The sequence below is a fragment of the Salmo salar genome, chromosome ssa14 (assembly GCF_905237065.1).
Source record: "Salmo salar chromosome ssa14, Ssal_v3.1, whole genome shotgun sequence".
NCBI lineage: Eukaryota > Metazoa > Chordata > Actinopteri > Salmoniformes > Salmonidae > Salmo > Salmo salar.
In genome coordinates this window covers 19,648,890-19,665,245 of record NC_059455.1, presented here as the reverse complement: position 1 = coordinate 19,665,245, position 16,356 = coordinate 19,648,890, and the positions used below count along the sequence as shown (strand labels likewise).

At 42.7% G+C, this 16,356-nt stretch overlaps 1 protein-coding gene across 4 annotated transcripts in view; it reads right to left on the bottom strand.

Moving 5' to 3' along the window:
- Positions 1-16,356, bottom strand: part of LOC106568826 (la-related protein 4B) — a 28,061-nt gene that overhangs the window by 5,628 nt on the left and 6,077 nt on the right. For 2 of the 4 annotated variants that reach the window (XM_014139525.2, XM_014139524.2), the window contains exons 3-16: positions 12,569-12,728; positions 11,727-11,891; positions 11,322-11,400; positions 10,546-10,682; positions 10,195-10,298; positions 4,223-4,333; positions 3,926-3,979; positions 3,363-3,602; positions 2,930-3,039; positions 1,764-2,036; positions 1,426-1,474; positions 930-1,091; positions 504-676; positions 100-211 (exon numbers count right to left, since the gene is read on the bottom strand). In XM_014139525.2, coding sequence (XP_013995000.2) covers positions 100-211; positions 504-676; positions 930-1,091; positions 1,426-1,474; positions 1,764-2,036; positions 2,930-3,039; positions 3,363-3,602; positions 3,926-3,979; positions 4,223-4,333; positions 10,195-10,298; positions 10,546-10,682; positions 11,322-11,400; positions 11,727-11,891; positions 12,569-12,728 — 1,929 coding nt within the window. The remainder of the gene's footprint in view (positions 1-99; positions 212-503; positions 677-929; positions 1,092-1,425; positions 1,475-1,763; positions 2,037-2,929; positions 3,040-3,362; positions 3,603-3,925; positions 3,980-4,222; positions 4,334-10,194; positions 10,299-10,545; positions 10,683-11,321; positions 11,401-11,726; positions 11,892-12,568; positions 12,729-16,356) is intronic. The other 2 variants (XM_014139526.2, XM_014139527.2) reach the window with 2 other exon arrangements.

Below are 16,356 nucleotides of genomic sequence, written 5' to 3'. Positions count from 1 at the left end.
CAACCACAAGTCAGCATCTATACCTATCAAAAGATCTAGATCAGCTAATATCAATAATTGCACCTGGTTGTTTAAATGCTTTGGTGAACCAGTACTTACTGTAGCAGCCCCATTGACTTGAACAGATTTGCTAGCGGTGTACAGGGTGTCAGTGACCAGCTCCGCAGAGACCCGGGTCTCCTTCAGCTTCGCCTCCGGAACTTTCACTTCCCTGAAACACACACAGGAACTCACAATTAATTCACAAAGACGTGTAGGACATGAAATGCTGCTAAGTCAGTTCTGCTCATTTTTTCTACACCAAGCTATTTTGACATCAACAACTACTGTGTCTATGGTGTTTGGCATGTTTGATGAGGAAATAGAGACAAGTGTGAGAGAAAATATACTGTATGATATGAAAAACAAAATAAGTTATGTTTTTTGTATACAAATCGCATGGTGTTTGCACATTATGATGGAAATAGTGTGGGGGGGGTTTGAAACGCGTGTCATATACTCACTCTGCGGGTTGGGAGGGAGTGGTGACAGGGGCAGAGGCTGGTGCTAGGGTCAGGGCTGGGGGAGCAGCGGGCAGGAGGCTCGGGGGCTGTGGAGACGTGAAAGTCCTCAGTGGCTCCTTGGGTCCTCCTGAGGGGAGGAGGGCGCCCGCAGCGCTGGCATCAACGCTTACATTCTGGAACGGGATGAGAAAAACAACATCAGGTTCCTACTGACAGCAAACCTGAAATGTTGAGCTAAGTGATTCACCATGTTGGCTTGGAGATGAGAGCTTGGCTGCGTCCCAGATGGCACCATATTCCCTGGCCAGAAGTCTATGGGCCCTGGTCAAAAGTAGAGCACTATATAGGGAATAAGGTGCCATTTGGGACGCACAGAGGACGGTGGCCTGGAGATGACAGCTTGTGGTAGTAAATACTGGCCCTGACCTTTGTGGCTCCTATTACCATGCTGGCCAGTCTGTTCTCAAACATGTTGTCAGGGGTCTTGAGGTGGCCTGCGGCCCCAGGCAGGGGGGGGAAGCTGGAGAGCCCCAGCTCAAAGCTGGGGGACGGGGGCTTCTGAGGAGGGGGTGACTGGGTGGCCACTCTCTATACAACAAAACAGCATCAAACACCGTCAGACTGGGTGGCCACTCGCTAAACAACACCAGTCGGCACAATGCAGTGAGTCAGAGAAAACAACCTCTGCGCCCTACTCCCTTCATAGAGCACTATTTTTGACTAGAGCCTATCGGGCTAGTCAAAAGGAGCGCAGTATGTAGGCCTGGGTGCTAACGCCAGCCTGACAACCGTACCTACAAAATCCCTGCAATACAAACATTCAGTCAGGAGATGTCACAGCCTGCAGCATCAGTACTGATGGATCTTTCTCAAAGTCAAAGACTAGTTTAAGAGGAGAGATATTCAAAAAATATGTACTTACTGTAAACTTGTTGTCATCCCTCTTTTTCCTAGAACCATAAATATTTGTCCTTTAAGAGAGAGAACATTTGAAAGATTCACAGACATATTTTTTATCTATTTGAAGCACAATTTAGCCTTAGAGATTTCAACAATTCCAAAACTTGAGCGCCATCCTCTCTCTCGTAAAATTATAATGCGTCCCAAATAGCACCATATTCAGCGCACTACTTTTTTTACCAGATCCCATGGGCCCTGGTCAAAAGTAGTGCACTAAATAATGAATATAGTACCATTTGGGATACAAACTATGGATGTCTATGGTGGTGAAGCTCATGCAGATAGTGGATGATCACTTACCTTCCCCGGCCCATGCCCAGTGAGTAGTCGGTGCTGACGGGCTCCACCCGACCCGTACCGATGTCCCTCCTGGGGTAGGTCATGGTGGAGGGGGATAACCTGGTTCTGTTCTGGCTCGGGAGCCGTGTTGTCTGGGGGGAACCCCGGGGCACCCCGTTCAGGATGCGCTCTGTGGGGAAGTTGAAGATGGTGGGGCTGTCCAGGAGCCCTGTGCCACGCTGATCTGCGTTGGGTATTGTGGGCCTCAGGTGAGGTTTACTGTGAGTGTGATTCCTGAAAGATTCCACAAGAAACTCAGATCAATAATGTTTAAAGATCCTACATCATTCCATAGAATTGGAATGAGCACACATTATATTATCCTGCCTGTTTGGCCCTGTCCGGGGGTATCATCGGATGGGGCCACAGTGTCTTCTGATCCCTCCTGTCTCAGCCTCCAGTATTTATGCTGCAGTCGTTTGTGTGTCGGGGGGCTAGGGTCAGTCTGTTACATCTGGAGTATTTCTCTTGTCTTATCCGGTGTCCTGTGTGAATTTAAATATGCTCTCTCTAATTCTCTCTTTCTGTCGGAGGACCTGAGCCCTAGGACCATGCCTCAGGACTACCTGGTATGATGACTCCTTGCTGTCCCCAGTCCACCTGGCCGTGCTGCTGCTCCAGTTTCAACTGTTCTGCCTGCGGCTATGGAACCCTGACCTGTTCACCGGACGTGCTTGTTGCACCCTCGACAACTACTATGATTATTATTATTTGACCATGCTGGTCATTTATGAACATTTTAACATCTTGACCATGTTCTGTTATAATATCCACCCTGCACAGCCAGAAGAGGACTGGCCACCCCTCATAGCCTGGTTCCTCTCTAGGTTTCTTCCTAGGTTTTTGGCCTTTCTAGGGAGTTTTTCCTAGGGAGTTTTTCCTAGCCACCGTGCTTCTTTCACATGCATTGCTTGCTGTTTGGGGTTTTAGGCTGGGTTTCTGTACAGCACTTTGAGATATCAGCTGATGTAAGAAGGGCTATATAAATAAATTTGATTTGATTTGATGATTATGGCATTATTGACTTGAATGGGGATACCTGTTCTACTCCTTCTATAATACAAGCACAGTCATGTGGACATTCTTGGTAGTATCGTATACATTAGATGGAGCATCAGTGGACCCACCTATTCCTGGGAGAGTAGTGCCTAACACCAGCAAGAGGAGATGTCGCTGGTTTAAAACTATGGGATGTTGTAAATCCATTGATGAATTGGGTGTTGTGAAATGATGTAACCTGTTGAAAATAGACAGAAACACAAAATCAATTACTTTTATAGGAGTTCTAGTAGCATATCATACAGTGAAGTTATGAAATATCTCTATTGATGTCTTGTAGGTTTGTGGGTGGTAGGTTTGAAAAATCCTGGTAATTTCCCAAACATTTTTATATATTTTTTATTTGTATCTGAAATCCCCAGGTTTTCCAGAAACACCGGTTAGAAGACTCCCAGAATCAGGAGAGAAAAAGCATAAAATCCATGAATTTCCCAATCAGAATTTTGGGGATTCTGCAACCCTAGTCTGTATTGTAGGTGTGTGCATGACTGTTATCCTCACCAGTGAAGGGTCTATGAAGCTGTGGGTGGCTGACCAGGCCTGTGGAGTGATGAGGCTGTAGAGGGGGAACTGCTGCTGAGGGCTGTACACTGGAGGAATGTAGTAGGAGGTGTAACGCTGTTGTTGTTGTTGCTGTTGCTGCTGCTGCTGCTGTTGAGCGTAAGGGTGAACCTCCACCGGGCGGTAGCCATTCTTTGGCATAAAAGTGTTGATAGCAATTGCCTTCGCCTTTATCCGTGCCTGATTAGGGTTTAGAATTTAGAGTTCCTTACAAAATAGATTTTTCCTCAAAAACAAATATTCAAAGCAGGCATTTCAAAGCGGTGCACAGAGATTTGAATAAATTAGCCACATTTCTCCAGGGTATTATTTCACGTCAACTCTAAATGAACCCATACAAACACTGTAGATTGAATTGTTGTGTTATCCACTGGAAGTCTTTTGGGGAAAGCATTTGTTGCTGTTATGTAGACAGAAAAAGGTTCTGAACCCCCATACTCCATAAAGTACAGTAAATGGGTGAAGTTCACCTTAATTAACACAAAAAACATGAATTAGCTTACCTTAATAGGTTTCCCTTGGAAGGTTTTCACTTCTTCACGAAGATACTGATATGCCTAGAAAGAAAAGGTTTATGAACACTTCAGAAACAGCACCAAATATATCTTCAGTTTGTATACCCTCTGAGAAGGACGTAAGCTCAAGGCCAGTATAAAACCCTGTATGGCCACAACTAGCGATTGTAAACCAAACACAGACCAGCCCTACAATTCTAAAGCATGCTATGACGTGCAGGGGAAAAAATACAAAATCAAGAGCTATGATCATGCAATGGTGCGACATTCCAGAATGTTCCTTACCTGTTGTGCATCTGCTTCTGATTCAAAGGTGATGAACCAGTTGTCATTGTAGGCAAACTCAGAATTGATGAATTTAGGTAAGTTCTTTCCTTTAAAAAGAGCCTCGACCTCCTGCAAAACAAGAGCAAATAGTTCAGGATTTAAGTCGTCGGGTACAGCTAGCATATGCTAAGCTAGTTAGCATTGGCTGGCAAAACTACCTCTAACTTCCATCATACTGGACACAGAGACATACAAAAATGTAATCCATGAGTTAATCTGCCTCTGGAGAAGTAGATAAAGGACTTAATTGCCAAAATCCTGATCTATCCCTTTAGTAATGCCAAAACTCCACAGGAAATGTGAGCAAGTTCCTGGTTTCAATTGAAAAGCTTAGGGCGGTCTAAGCCACTGCCTCTGGAGCACATTGCTCAAGCATTGGTTCGAATCTGGCACACTGCTTTTTCAACACACTCACTCTTATATCTATCTGTATCCAACAAACAAAAATAAATTGGCCCTATCAATGACAAATATTGTCAATATTCCCCGATGGGAGTACAGTTCAGACTGAAATAACACCATTAAAAGGTTTGGAATTCTAAACTGCTAAAAACATCACCCTTTAATTTGTCACACTGCATTAAATTTGATAACCACCCACTTGCACAATAGCTGAAACCTCCAAACACTGTTTAAGCAAATTAGTCATTGTGTTCGAATACTCATACCAAACTGTACTATTTGTGACGTGAATTGAGTATATACACTGCTCAAAAAAATAAAGGGAACACTTAAACAACACAATGTAACTCCAAGTCAATCACACTTCTGTGAAATCAAACTGTCCACTTAGGAAGCAACACATTTCACATGCTGTTGTGCAAATGGAATAGACAACAGGTGGAAATTATAGGCAATTAGCGAGACACCCCCAATAAAGGAGTGGTTCTGCAGGTGGGGACCACAGACCACTTCTCAGTTCCTATGCTTCCTGGCTGATGTTTTGGTCACTTTTGAATGCTGGCGGTGCTTTCACTCTAGTGGTAGCTTGAGACGGAGTCTACAACCCACACAAGTGGCTCAGGTAGTGGAGCTCATCCAGGATGGCACATCAATGCGAGCTGTGGCAAGAAGGTTTGCTGTGTCTGTCAGCGTAGTGTCCAGAGCATGGAGGCGCTACCAGGAGACAGGCCAGTACATCAGGAGATGTGGAGGAGGCCGTAGGAGGGCAACAACCCAGCAGCAGGACCGCTACCTCCGCCTTTGTGCAAGGAGGAGCAGGAGGAGCACTGCCAGAGCCCTGCAAAATGACCTCCAGCAGGCCACACATGTGCATGTGTCTGCTCAAACGGTCAGAAACAGACTCCATGAGGGCCCGACGACCACAGGTGGGGGTTGTGCTTACAGCCCAACACCGTGCAGGATGTTTGGCATTTGCCAGAGAACACCAAGATTGGCAAATTCGCCACTGGCGCCCTATGCTCTTCACAGAGCCCGGAAAAACCTGAATGTCGTCATTCCAGCCCCAGGCTGAAACACATTATCGCCTTTCTCAAGTGGCCGATCAAGGGACAGTGGGCTTAGGCGCGTGCACTGGCCGCCCCCGTCTTTGTGTTTTTTCCTCTGTTTACCGAAAAGGAGATTCCCGGTCGGAATATTATCGCTTTTTTTACGAGATAAATTGCATAAAAATTGATTTTAAACAGCGGTTGACATGCTTCGAAGTACGGTAATGGAATATTTAGATTTTTTTGTCACGAATTGCGCCATGCGCGCGACCCTGATTTACCATTTCGGATAGTTTCTGGAACGCACGAACAAAACGCCGCTATTCGGATATAACGATGGATTATTTTGGACCAAACCAACATTTGTTATTGAATTATCAGTCCTGGGAGTGCATTCTGACGAAGACAACAAAAGGTAATCAAACTTTTGTAATAGTAAATCTGATTTTGGTGAAGGCTAAACTTGCCGGGTGTCTAAATAGCCCAGCCATCACGGGCTAGCTATGTACTTAGAATATTGCAAAATGTGCTTTCACCAAAAAGCTATTTTAAAATCGGACATATCGAGTGCATAGAGGAGTTCTGTATCTATAATTCTTAAAATAATTGTTATGCTTTTTGTGAACGTTTATCGTGAGTAATTTAGTAAATTGTTAGCAAATTCCCCGGTATGCTAGTTCTGAACGTCACATGCTAATGTAAAAAGCTGTTTTTTGATATAAATATGAACTTGATTGAACAAAACATGCATGTATTGTATAACATAATGTCTTAGGTGTGTCATCTGATGAAGATCATCAAAGGTTTGTGCTGCATTTAGCTGTCTTCTGGGTTTTTGTGACATTATATGCTAGCTTGAAAAATGGGTGTCTGATTATTTCTGGCTGGGTACTCTGCTGACATAATCTAATGTTTTGCTTTCGCTGTAAAGCCTTTTTGAAATCGGACAGTGTGGTTAGATTAACGAGAGTCTTGTCTTTAAAATGCTGTGAAATAGTCATATGTTTGAAAAATTGAAGTTTTCGGATTTTAGAGGAATTTGTATTTCGCGCCACGCCCATCATTGGATATTGGAGCAGGTGTTCCGCTAGCGGAACGTCTAGATGTAAGAGGTGTTAAGGTTTCGAGGCTGACGTTTGGCAATCTCGAACCTTCAGCTCCCCTCCACAGATTTTCTACGGGATTAAGGTCTGGAGACTGGCTAGGCCACTCCAGGGCCTTAACTTCTTGGGGCTATGTGGGACGCTAGCGTGCCACCCGTGGTGCACCCTATCAACAGCAGGTGCATTTCAAGAGCGGCAAATTTGAAACCAAATAAATGTCAAAATTCAAATTTTTCAAACATACAACTATCTTACACCCTTTGAAAGATAAACATCTCCTTAATCTAACCACGTTGTCCGATTTCAAAAAGTTTTTACGGCGAAAGCATAAAGTTAGATTATGTTAGGAGAGTACATTGACAATAGCTGTGTGTAATGTTTTGTCAATCAAAGACGGCCGTCACCAAAACCATAAAACCAGCTAAAATGATGCACTAACCTTTTACAATCTCCATCAGATGACACTCCTAGGACATTATGTTAGACAATGCATGCATTTTTAGTTCTATCAAGTTCATATTTATATCCAAAAACAGCGTTTTACTATGGCATTGATGTTGAGGAAATCGTTTCCCTCCAATAACCGGCAGTCAAGTCCGCACCACAAATTAAATTATTAAAATTAGAAAAGATCCTTTGTAATGGATAGAGATGGCAAAGAAGTTCAAGAAATGGTCAGACAGGGTACTTCCTGTAGAGAATCTTCTCACGTTTTGGCCTGCCAAATGAGTTCTGTTATACTCACAGACACCATTCAAACAGTTTTAGAAACTTTGGAGTGTTTTCTATCCAAAGCTAACAATTATATGCATATTCTAGTTTCTGGGCAGGACTAATAATCAGATTAAATCGGGTACGTTTTTTATCCAGCCGTGAAAATACTGCCCCCCTAGCCATAACAGGTTAATGACTTGGAGAAGATCTGCAAAGAGGAGTGGGACAAAATCCCTCCTGAGTTGTGTGCAAACCTGGTGGCCAACTACAAGAAACGTCTGACCTCTGTGATTGCCAACAAGGGTTTTGCCACCAAGTACTAAGTCATGTTTTGCAGAGGGGTCAAATACTTATTTCCCCTAATTTTTGACATGCATTTTTCTGAATGTTTTTGTTGTTATTCTGTCTCTCACTGTTCAAATAAACCTACCATTAAAATTATAGACTGATCATTTCTTTGTCAGTGGGCAAACGTACAAAATCAGCAGGGGATCAAATACTTTTTCCCCCCTCACTGTATATATTTTTTTATCCTGCATATTTAGTTAAAAGAAATGCATGTTAGCAGGCAATATTAAATAGGGAAATTGTGTCACTTCTCTTGCGTTCAGTGCAAGCAGAGTCAGGGTATATGCAACAGTTTGGGCAGCCTGGCTTGTTGCGAACTGTGTTTCTTCCTACAAAGACCGGAATTAATTTGCCAGAATTTTACATAATTATGACATAACATTAAAGGTTGTGCAATGTAACAGCAATATTTAGACTTAGGGTTGCCACCCGTTCGACAAAATACAGAATGGTTTCGTATTTCCCTGAAAGAATAAATGTTTTGTTTTAGAAATTATAGTTTCCGTATTTTACCATATTAATGACCTAAGGCTCTTATTTATGTGTTTATTATATTATAATTAAATCTATGATCTGATAGAGCAGAATGACTGAGTGATGGTAGGCAGCAGCAGGCTCGTAAGCATTCATTCAAACAGCTCTTTACTGCGTTTGCCAGCAGCTCTTAGCAATGCTTGAGGCACAGCGCTGTTTATGACTTCAAGCCTATCAAATCCCAAGATTAGGCTGGCAATACTAAAGTGCCTATAAGAACATCCAATAGTCAAAGGTATATGAAATACAAATGGTAGTGAGAGAAATAGTTGACGCGTCATAATTCCTGTAATAACTACAACCTAAAACTTCTTAACTGGGAATATTGAACAACCAGCTTTCAAATATTCTCATGTTCTGAGCAAGGAACTTAAACGTTAGCTTTTTTACATGGCACATATTGCACTTTTACTTTCTTCTCCAACACTGTGTTTTTGCACTATTTAAACCGAATTGAAGATGTTTCATTATTTATTTGAGACTAAATAGATTTTATTTATGTGTTATATTAAGTAAAATAAAAGGGTTAATTGTTCATTCAGTATTGTTGTAATTGTCATTATTACAAATAATATATATATATATAAATATAGTCGATATCGGTAAAGGCGTTAAAATCACAACATGAGGTCGACCAATTATAAGGTCAGCACGCTCAAATCAACCCTACTCCTCGGCCCGAACGTCCAGTGTGCCCCCAGAGAGCGAAACGCTCTGAATTAAACTGACAACGCTCTGAATTTTGACACTCCAGACTGAATTTAAAAAACACACCCGAAATCGTAAAATGTCTTACTAGTAATTTGTTATGCTAACTAGCTAGCGAGAAATTGCATTACAACAGCATAAACTACCGGTAGACAGGCAAAGAGCTAGTATGCTCAACTGAAAGGATACTGTTCGTTTACACTATACTAAAATGAACTAATAGTATATAGTATGTAGTATATACTCATTAAGTATGTAGTATGTTAGTATGGGTACTCGAACACAGCTCATTACATTTTTAACAGGGTGTCAACATGGAAGATGAGTAAAGAAATAAATTGACAAAGACATGTACACCAGTATGACTTACGATTCCAGGAAAACGACTCAGGGTTGTAATCATTATTCCAAACAGCTGCAAAACGAAAACTACTGTTTCGATTGGACAGGTTCAGCCAACGGAGGGACCTACCTGAATCTGCCCAATAGAAAGCTTTTGTTGCAAAATAAAGTTTTGCAACTGTTTGGAGTAATGAGTACACCTCAGGTAGTATGCTGTGCACACAACAGGAAATTACCTACAATGCCCTGGTTAAAACACACATATAGCCTAGTCACATAAGAGCTTGTACAAAAATGACCTAGTCTTGCTGAAACTTGACTGATTTCTTTCCACTGTCTGCCATACTGGATACAATCAGTTGAAGTCATTGTTTTCTTTTACATTTACATTGCATTTAAGTCATTTAGCAGACGCTCTTATCCAGAGCGACTTACAAATTGGTGCATTCACCTTATGATATCCAGTGGAACAACCACTTTACAATAGTGCATCTAAAGGGTTAGAAGGAATACTTTATCCTATCCCAGGTATTCCTTAAAGAGGTGGGGTTTCAGGTGTCTCCGGAAGGTGGGTTTTTTTTTTTTTTTTTTAAATGGTCCAGACAGAATGTCCCAAATGACACCCTGTTTTCTATGTGGTGCACAACCCTTAGTGTTCTGGTCTAAAGTAGTGCACTACATAGGAAATAAGGTGTCATTTGGGACTAAGACGGAGGCTAGCGAGGGAACATACCTCTATAGGAGTGCTCTCAGGGACCTCTCGGAGGATGACGATGCAGCGGTTCTGGTTGGGTCTCACCTTCTCCCCCTTCTCATCTACCTGGACCAACGGCAGAGCTACAGAGGCAGGGCAATATACAAGTCCAGTGAATTTATAATCAAAATCTGAAAACTTTATTGCCATGTAACAAATGTTGCTAGGAATTGGTGTTGTACAAAGGTTAACTAATACAACTGAAATCCATATGAAACCAATCCAAATGAAACATCCATTCCCAGCAATGTCTCTTTAGTCTCAATAACAAAAATTGCTGTTAGTATCAAGTTTATCAGAAAAGGTTCAGTGAACGCTAGTTTCACTTACATCGTAGGATATCAACGATTAACTCCACGTCCGTGCTGAGTTTCTTGACGTGGTCCAGGTTAGCTACCGTCACAATTGGCACATACTGGTCACTATCCATCTGAGAGATAAGGTACATGTCGCTGGCCAGGTTCTCCCTGTAAGCGAAAAGAGACAAGACGGTAAGTCACTCCCTGTAGCCTAAGTCACTCCTCCCTCCCCACAGCACCCACCAGTGAATTCTTGACAGCATGAAATAAAGCTTTCATTTAGAACACGCCTCCCACAAAGGGCCAAAGTGAACTAATGCGTATGCGGCCATTGTGCATCATCACAGTGACATATTTCACTGGCTGTATTCTAGCATGGGCGGCACTTGATTACTATCAACAAAAACTATGGCCCGGCATCGACACATACTGTATGGTGAACAGCATAATAAATGGAACAGTGGTGGTGTACATTACTCCTCTAGCTACCTCCCCTAAGAGCCAATTAAAGTTTGGTCAGGCGGGTTCTGTATCCTGTAATGGCAGAGCTGTGCCTCTGTGCTGCACGACTGTAGATTATATGGTTTCTGTAGCACAAAGTGTGCCTAGTGCATTATTGGCTGTATTGTAGTAGGCAATGTCTATGTCCCAAATGGCACCCTATTCCCTATATAGTGCACTACTTTTTCCCAGGGCCAATTGACCAGAGTACTATTGGTACTGGTCAAAATGTCAAAAGTTGTGCATTATATAGGGAATAGGGTATAATTTGTGACACAACCAGTGTGTCGTATGACTGTTACTCACCGGGACAGACAGAACTCCAGGGTCTTCTTCAGGTGTTCCCGGAGGTCCTCCTGACGGCTCTCCTGCTGGAGCTCACTGCCTGCTCATCGGGGGGACAGACAACAACCTTCACTTTCATGACGAGACCCTTCATTTCATTCAACTCACATGCCCAGTCCCAAATGGCACCCTATTCCCTATATAGTGCACTCTAGTGACATTAGCCCATTCATTATATTACACGCAGTACCCTTTAGGTACAGGTTGTTTAAGTTAAAACAAACTCATTGATGCATACATTTCTAATATTCTAAACACACTGTTGCAGTGAAATCGGAATACCATTTATATAATTGCGTATCACTTTCATAGACGCTTTGCTCAACTCAAGTGAATGGTCTCCACTCCAGTGGCTGAGGATCCCACCTGTGTGAGTTGCCTCCTGGCCAGACTCTGGGTATGCAGCAGGGTCGGAGCCCTCCAGGGTGACGATGGCGGCCATGGGGGCAGGCTCTGCCATCACCGGCGGAGGCTCATCTGGGTCGGCCAACAGGGGCTCCTCAAACACTTTGTCTTTGCTGGCTTCATAGCCTGGACAGAGTAAAACAGGAAACAACCATCCAAGCAGTTAACACAAGCTACAGTCTTCACTGGCTTCATAGCCTTGACAGACTAACAAAGGGACAACCAAGCAAAGCCGTTAACACTAGCTAGTAATACCGCGATGGCTTAAGTTGAAGAAACAATAGGCCTACATGTTATGTAGTACTAGTAATACATTGATCTATACAAGGGGAAAGGGAGGTAAGTATCTAGATGTTAAAATGGATACCATGAACAACTACTGTAATCCCCACAAATAACTTCACATAATGAGCTAGGAGTAAAATGTAGATGTGTCAATCTGGTCCTAATTGATCACCTTCATGTCCCCACCAGTTCCTTGTTAACTGCCACGGCGGCTAAACTTGGCTAATCTTAACGTCCGCACATAAAATGACTCTGCTTATTATGTGTTAGAAGGAAGGATGGGTTGGTAATATTTATAGCTCTCCCTCTGACTAAATTGAGTATAAATGATTCAACCCATGGCTGCGCTGTGACGACAGGGGTTGCGCACCAAATGGCACTCCAATCCCTACATAGTGCACTACTTTTGACCAGGACTCCGGTCAATAGTAGGGCACCATGTAGGGAATAGGGTTCCATTTGGGACACAGTCCCTCCGTTACCGTGGCTATCTCCATCCGGTACTTAAAATGGCTGACCTTCTGGCCCAGGGTCAGCCGAGCTGCTATCGCAGCCATCCTTCCATGGCTGGAGAGCAGGTGTGTTCGCAGTCCCAGTCGCAGTGGCGGTGTCCAGGTTAAGCATGTGATTGGCCCATGCTTTCGCATTGGGGTTCAGGTCAGAAAACTTGGCAGATTCCTGTGGCAGGAGACAAGATAAGAGAGTATTATATACATGAGTTCAGGTAGGCCTCCACGCTTCAGCAGACAAAGAAAGGAGGGGTGCTCAACAACAATAACAGGAGTACAGACGTATAAGAATACTATCAGTATAGCAGAATATAGGCTAGATCAAGGAATAATGAGAAGGTACTCTCCAGGAATTTGACAATAGTCATTATTTTTAAGGCTCTGCCATTCAACCTTGCGTACTGTTCATATATCTATCTATCTATCTATCTATGTTACCCCTTGGCGGCGTTATCAGAAAGCATGGCATTGATTTTCACTGCTACGCAGATGATACACAACTTAACATGTGTCAGAGGATTTTAGCTGTATTAGTGATTTAAATACTTGAAAGGCTCACAACTTCCTCCAGCTAAATGAAGACAAGACCGAGGTACTTATTGTTGGAGCCAAAGCACAGAGCGAATATAGTCTCCCATTTTAAATCATGGGCAATAAAGACAACACCAGGTAAAAAAAATCTAGGTGTTATTTTAGATTCTGAACTCAATTTCGAATCACAAGGTGCGGCCGTTTCGCCCTCAGGCTGATAGAGAGACTCATCCATGCTTTTATTACAAGCAGGCTTGACTACTATAATGCTCTCCTGCCTGGTCTACCTAAGAAAGCCATTGGTCAACTGCAAAACATCCAGAATGCTGCAGCACGGATACTGGCCAAGACCAGACGGAGAGCACACATTACACCGGTTTTAAGGTCTCTGCACTGGCTGCCTGTGAGTTTCAGAATATATTAAGATTCTTCTATTGGTTTTTAAAATCAATCCACGATTGTGCACCTCAATACATGTCAGACATGCTTTTAAGTTATGTAACCAGTAGGTCCCTCAGGTCCTCTGGCACTGGCCTTTTAACTATCCCAAAGCCTAGGACCAAGAGGCATTCTTTAGTTATTATGCCCCCAGCCTCTGGACTAGCCTGCCAGAGAACCCGAGGGGAGCTGAAACTGAGGACATATTTAAAAGAGATCTTAAAACACATCTTTTAGACTTGATTTTCCTTAGGGTGCTTTTTAGTCGTTCAGTTTGTCACTCTTTGTTTTTAATTTTATGTTTGTGTGTAGTAATATGAAAATATTTCAGCTTTATTTTCATTGTTTGTTTTGTCCTCTAAAGCACATTGCATTGCATACCATTTCTGAAGTGAGCAGTATAAATAAAGCTGGGTTTGATTTGTGGTGTGATCAAACACATACCAAAGTGCAAATAGCAATGGCCAGTGGCCACAAATGTGTGTTCATCACAGTACAATAAAGCTGAAAGCCAGTATGAAGAAACTACTATGCATGCAGACAATGTTTGGTGATATAGGTTACTTCTGCTTGCTGTGTGACAAGATGAACATCCCTTCTGGGATTACTAGTTATCAAGTAGCCTAGTCTTTGAGTTGAGGCAACAGACTCAGTGAGAAAATGCTAGTGTAACCTAAATGTTTCCTTGTCAGTTCCACAGAAGAAATCATGGAAAATATACACAAAATGTTGGCAGAAAAAGGTTGACAAAGAACAAACTTTTATATAGCCATAGCTACATCATTGATAAACAGGAGTTTATAATAAATGCATTAAGTAAAAATCAACAATGATAGATATCTGGCATAAGAGACATCAAGACAACAAGACAGATTGAGCACCACTGCTTTGGGCAAAGAGAAGTCTGGACATACTCACAAGAGATAAGTAATTGTTCTGCCAATTCCATACACAAGACTCACAAGCTATACGGCTGTAGCGGGGGGCTTTGGTAAAAGCCATACTAGAGTCCTGAGGCAAAGCAGCATGTCTGTAACAGTTATTCTCCGCTGCCTACAGTAAGAAAAGAGTCCAGGAGCGCATCCAATCCTGCCCTGCACACTCCGGGCTCACAGTCATCACACCTGCTGCACACAGTGAGGGCTAATATTGCCCCTCCTCAACCACAGGCAGAGCCAAGCACAACACAGACTACTTGTATCACCTCCTGGATATTCCCAGAGCTTTCAGAGCACACCAACCAAGAGTCTACTATCCCCTGGTTATTCCCAGAGGTTTCCGATTCCCAGGCATCGCACAGCACATTCAGCATGCCCTCCTCGGGCTTCTGCCTCCCATAGTCTTCACTGCTCTTTGATGCTTCTAAGGCTGTGGCTGCTTCTGTGGTCCATCTGTGCTGTCAAACTGCCTCTGGGTCACGAGGAGCGACAGGTTGTCGAAAAAAATAAAAAGAGACACTGCTGCCGAGGCGTTCGACGTGGCAGCCGCTGATTCGTCGCCGTCACTCATTCCCATTTAATGGCGCTTTGGTTTCATCACTGCTGCGGCTACCCTGAGTCATTCTCTCTCCATCAGAACATAAAACCCACGTCACCAACGAACAGACATACTGATGGCTAAGGTGTGTTATTGTTAAATCCACCTGAGCCAAAGACGGAAGCTGCCTGAGAAATGGATAATCCACAGTGTGTACACCAGGCTTCTCCTTCTGGATTCCATACCCAATAGGCCTTTAATGTGAACCTGTGTTTAAGTAACACACCAATATCCATAACCTACATACAAGTGTCAGGGGTCACATTAGCTTTTAGAAATCAGCATTTTCAAAATGCAGACCATCTCAAAATTTGCATTTTAACCCATTTCACCCGAGTTGTATATTGAAAGTCAAGTGGTGATTTGCGGTCAATAGAGTGGTCAGGGTCGTGAAACTATAGTTTCTCGTCACACAAAATAAATGAATGCAAATAAAATGTAAAAAAATGGCTTTGTTTTTAATCAGATGACTAAAGTGCAACACTATTTGGCTAGCAGCCACACAATTAGCTTACAATTAAAAAGCATGGCCATTGGGTTTGCATGTTTATCATAGAAAGAACGAAGCTAGCTACATTTCCTAATGTTTTGTATCATAGAAAGAACAAAGTTAACTACATTTCCTAATGTTTTGCTTCAAGTTCATCTTGCATTTTAACTTGCTAACAGAGATCAGTCAGAGCGCTGTCTGCCGATCCAATGCCGTTCGTGTATGAAGGAATCTGATTTCAGATGATAGCAAATATTTGTCATCTGAGTGGAGAAGTGCAACTGAAACACAACATTAGTCCTTTTACATTCATGATTTGGAACCAACTGTGACTGAAGCAGAGCAGAAATTACAATTAGATTTTTATTTCTGCGTGAAAAATGCAGAATTCTGCATTAACATGACATGGTTGGTACAAAACGCCTTAATGTAAAACTTGGATAGTCATGATTCTCTGCTGTGGGAAATTCAAGAGGCTGAGTATCCAAAAGGGAGACAAAGTAAATCCAGCTTTCTTCAGCGTGATACAATACATTCATGGAACAGCAACAAGGCCCTTAGCTTTTCACTGGGAGCTTCTGTCTATTTGCACGGGTCTATTTAAAAATTTTTAAAAATGCTGCATTAGGCTATAAACTCAATGGGCTGTCTGGTCAAGCGTACAACACACACCGAGACAAAACGCTACATCAAAACCAGAGAGCCACACTGAGACCAAGGCAGGAGAAACAAAGAACCTATAATCCAGTCATGCAATAATGTAATACCCTCCCACTCCTGCACTCACATCTGACCTGGCTGC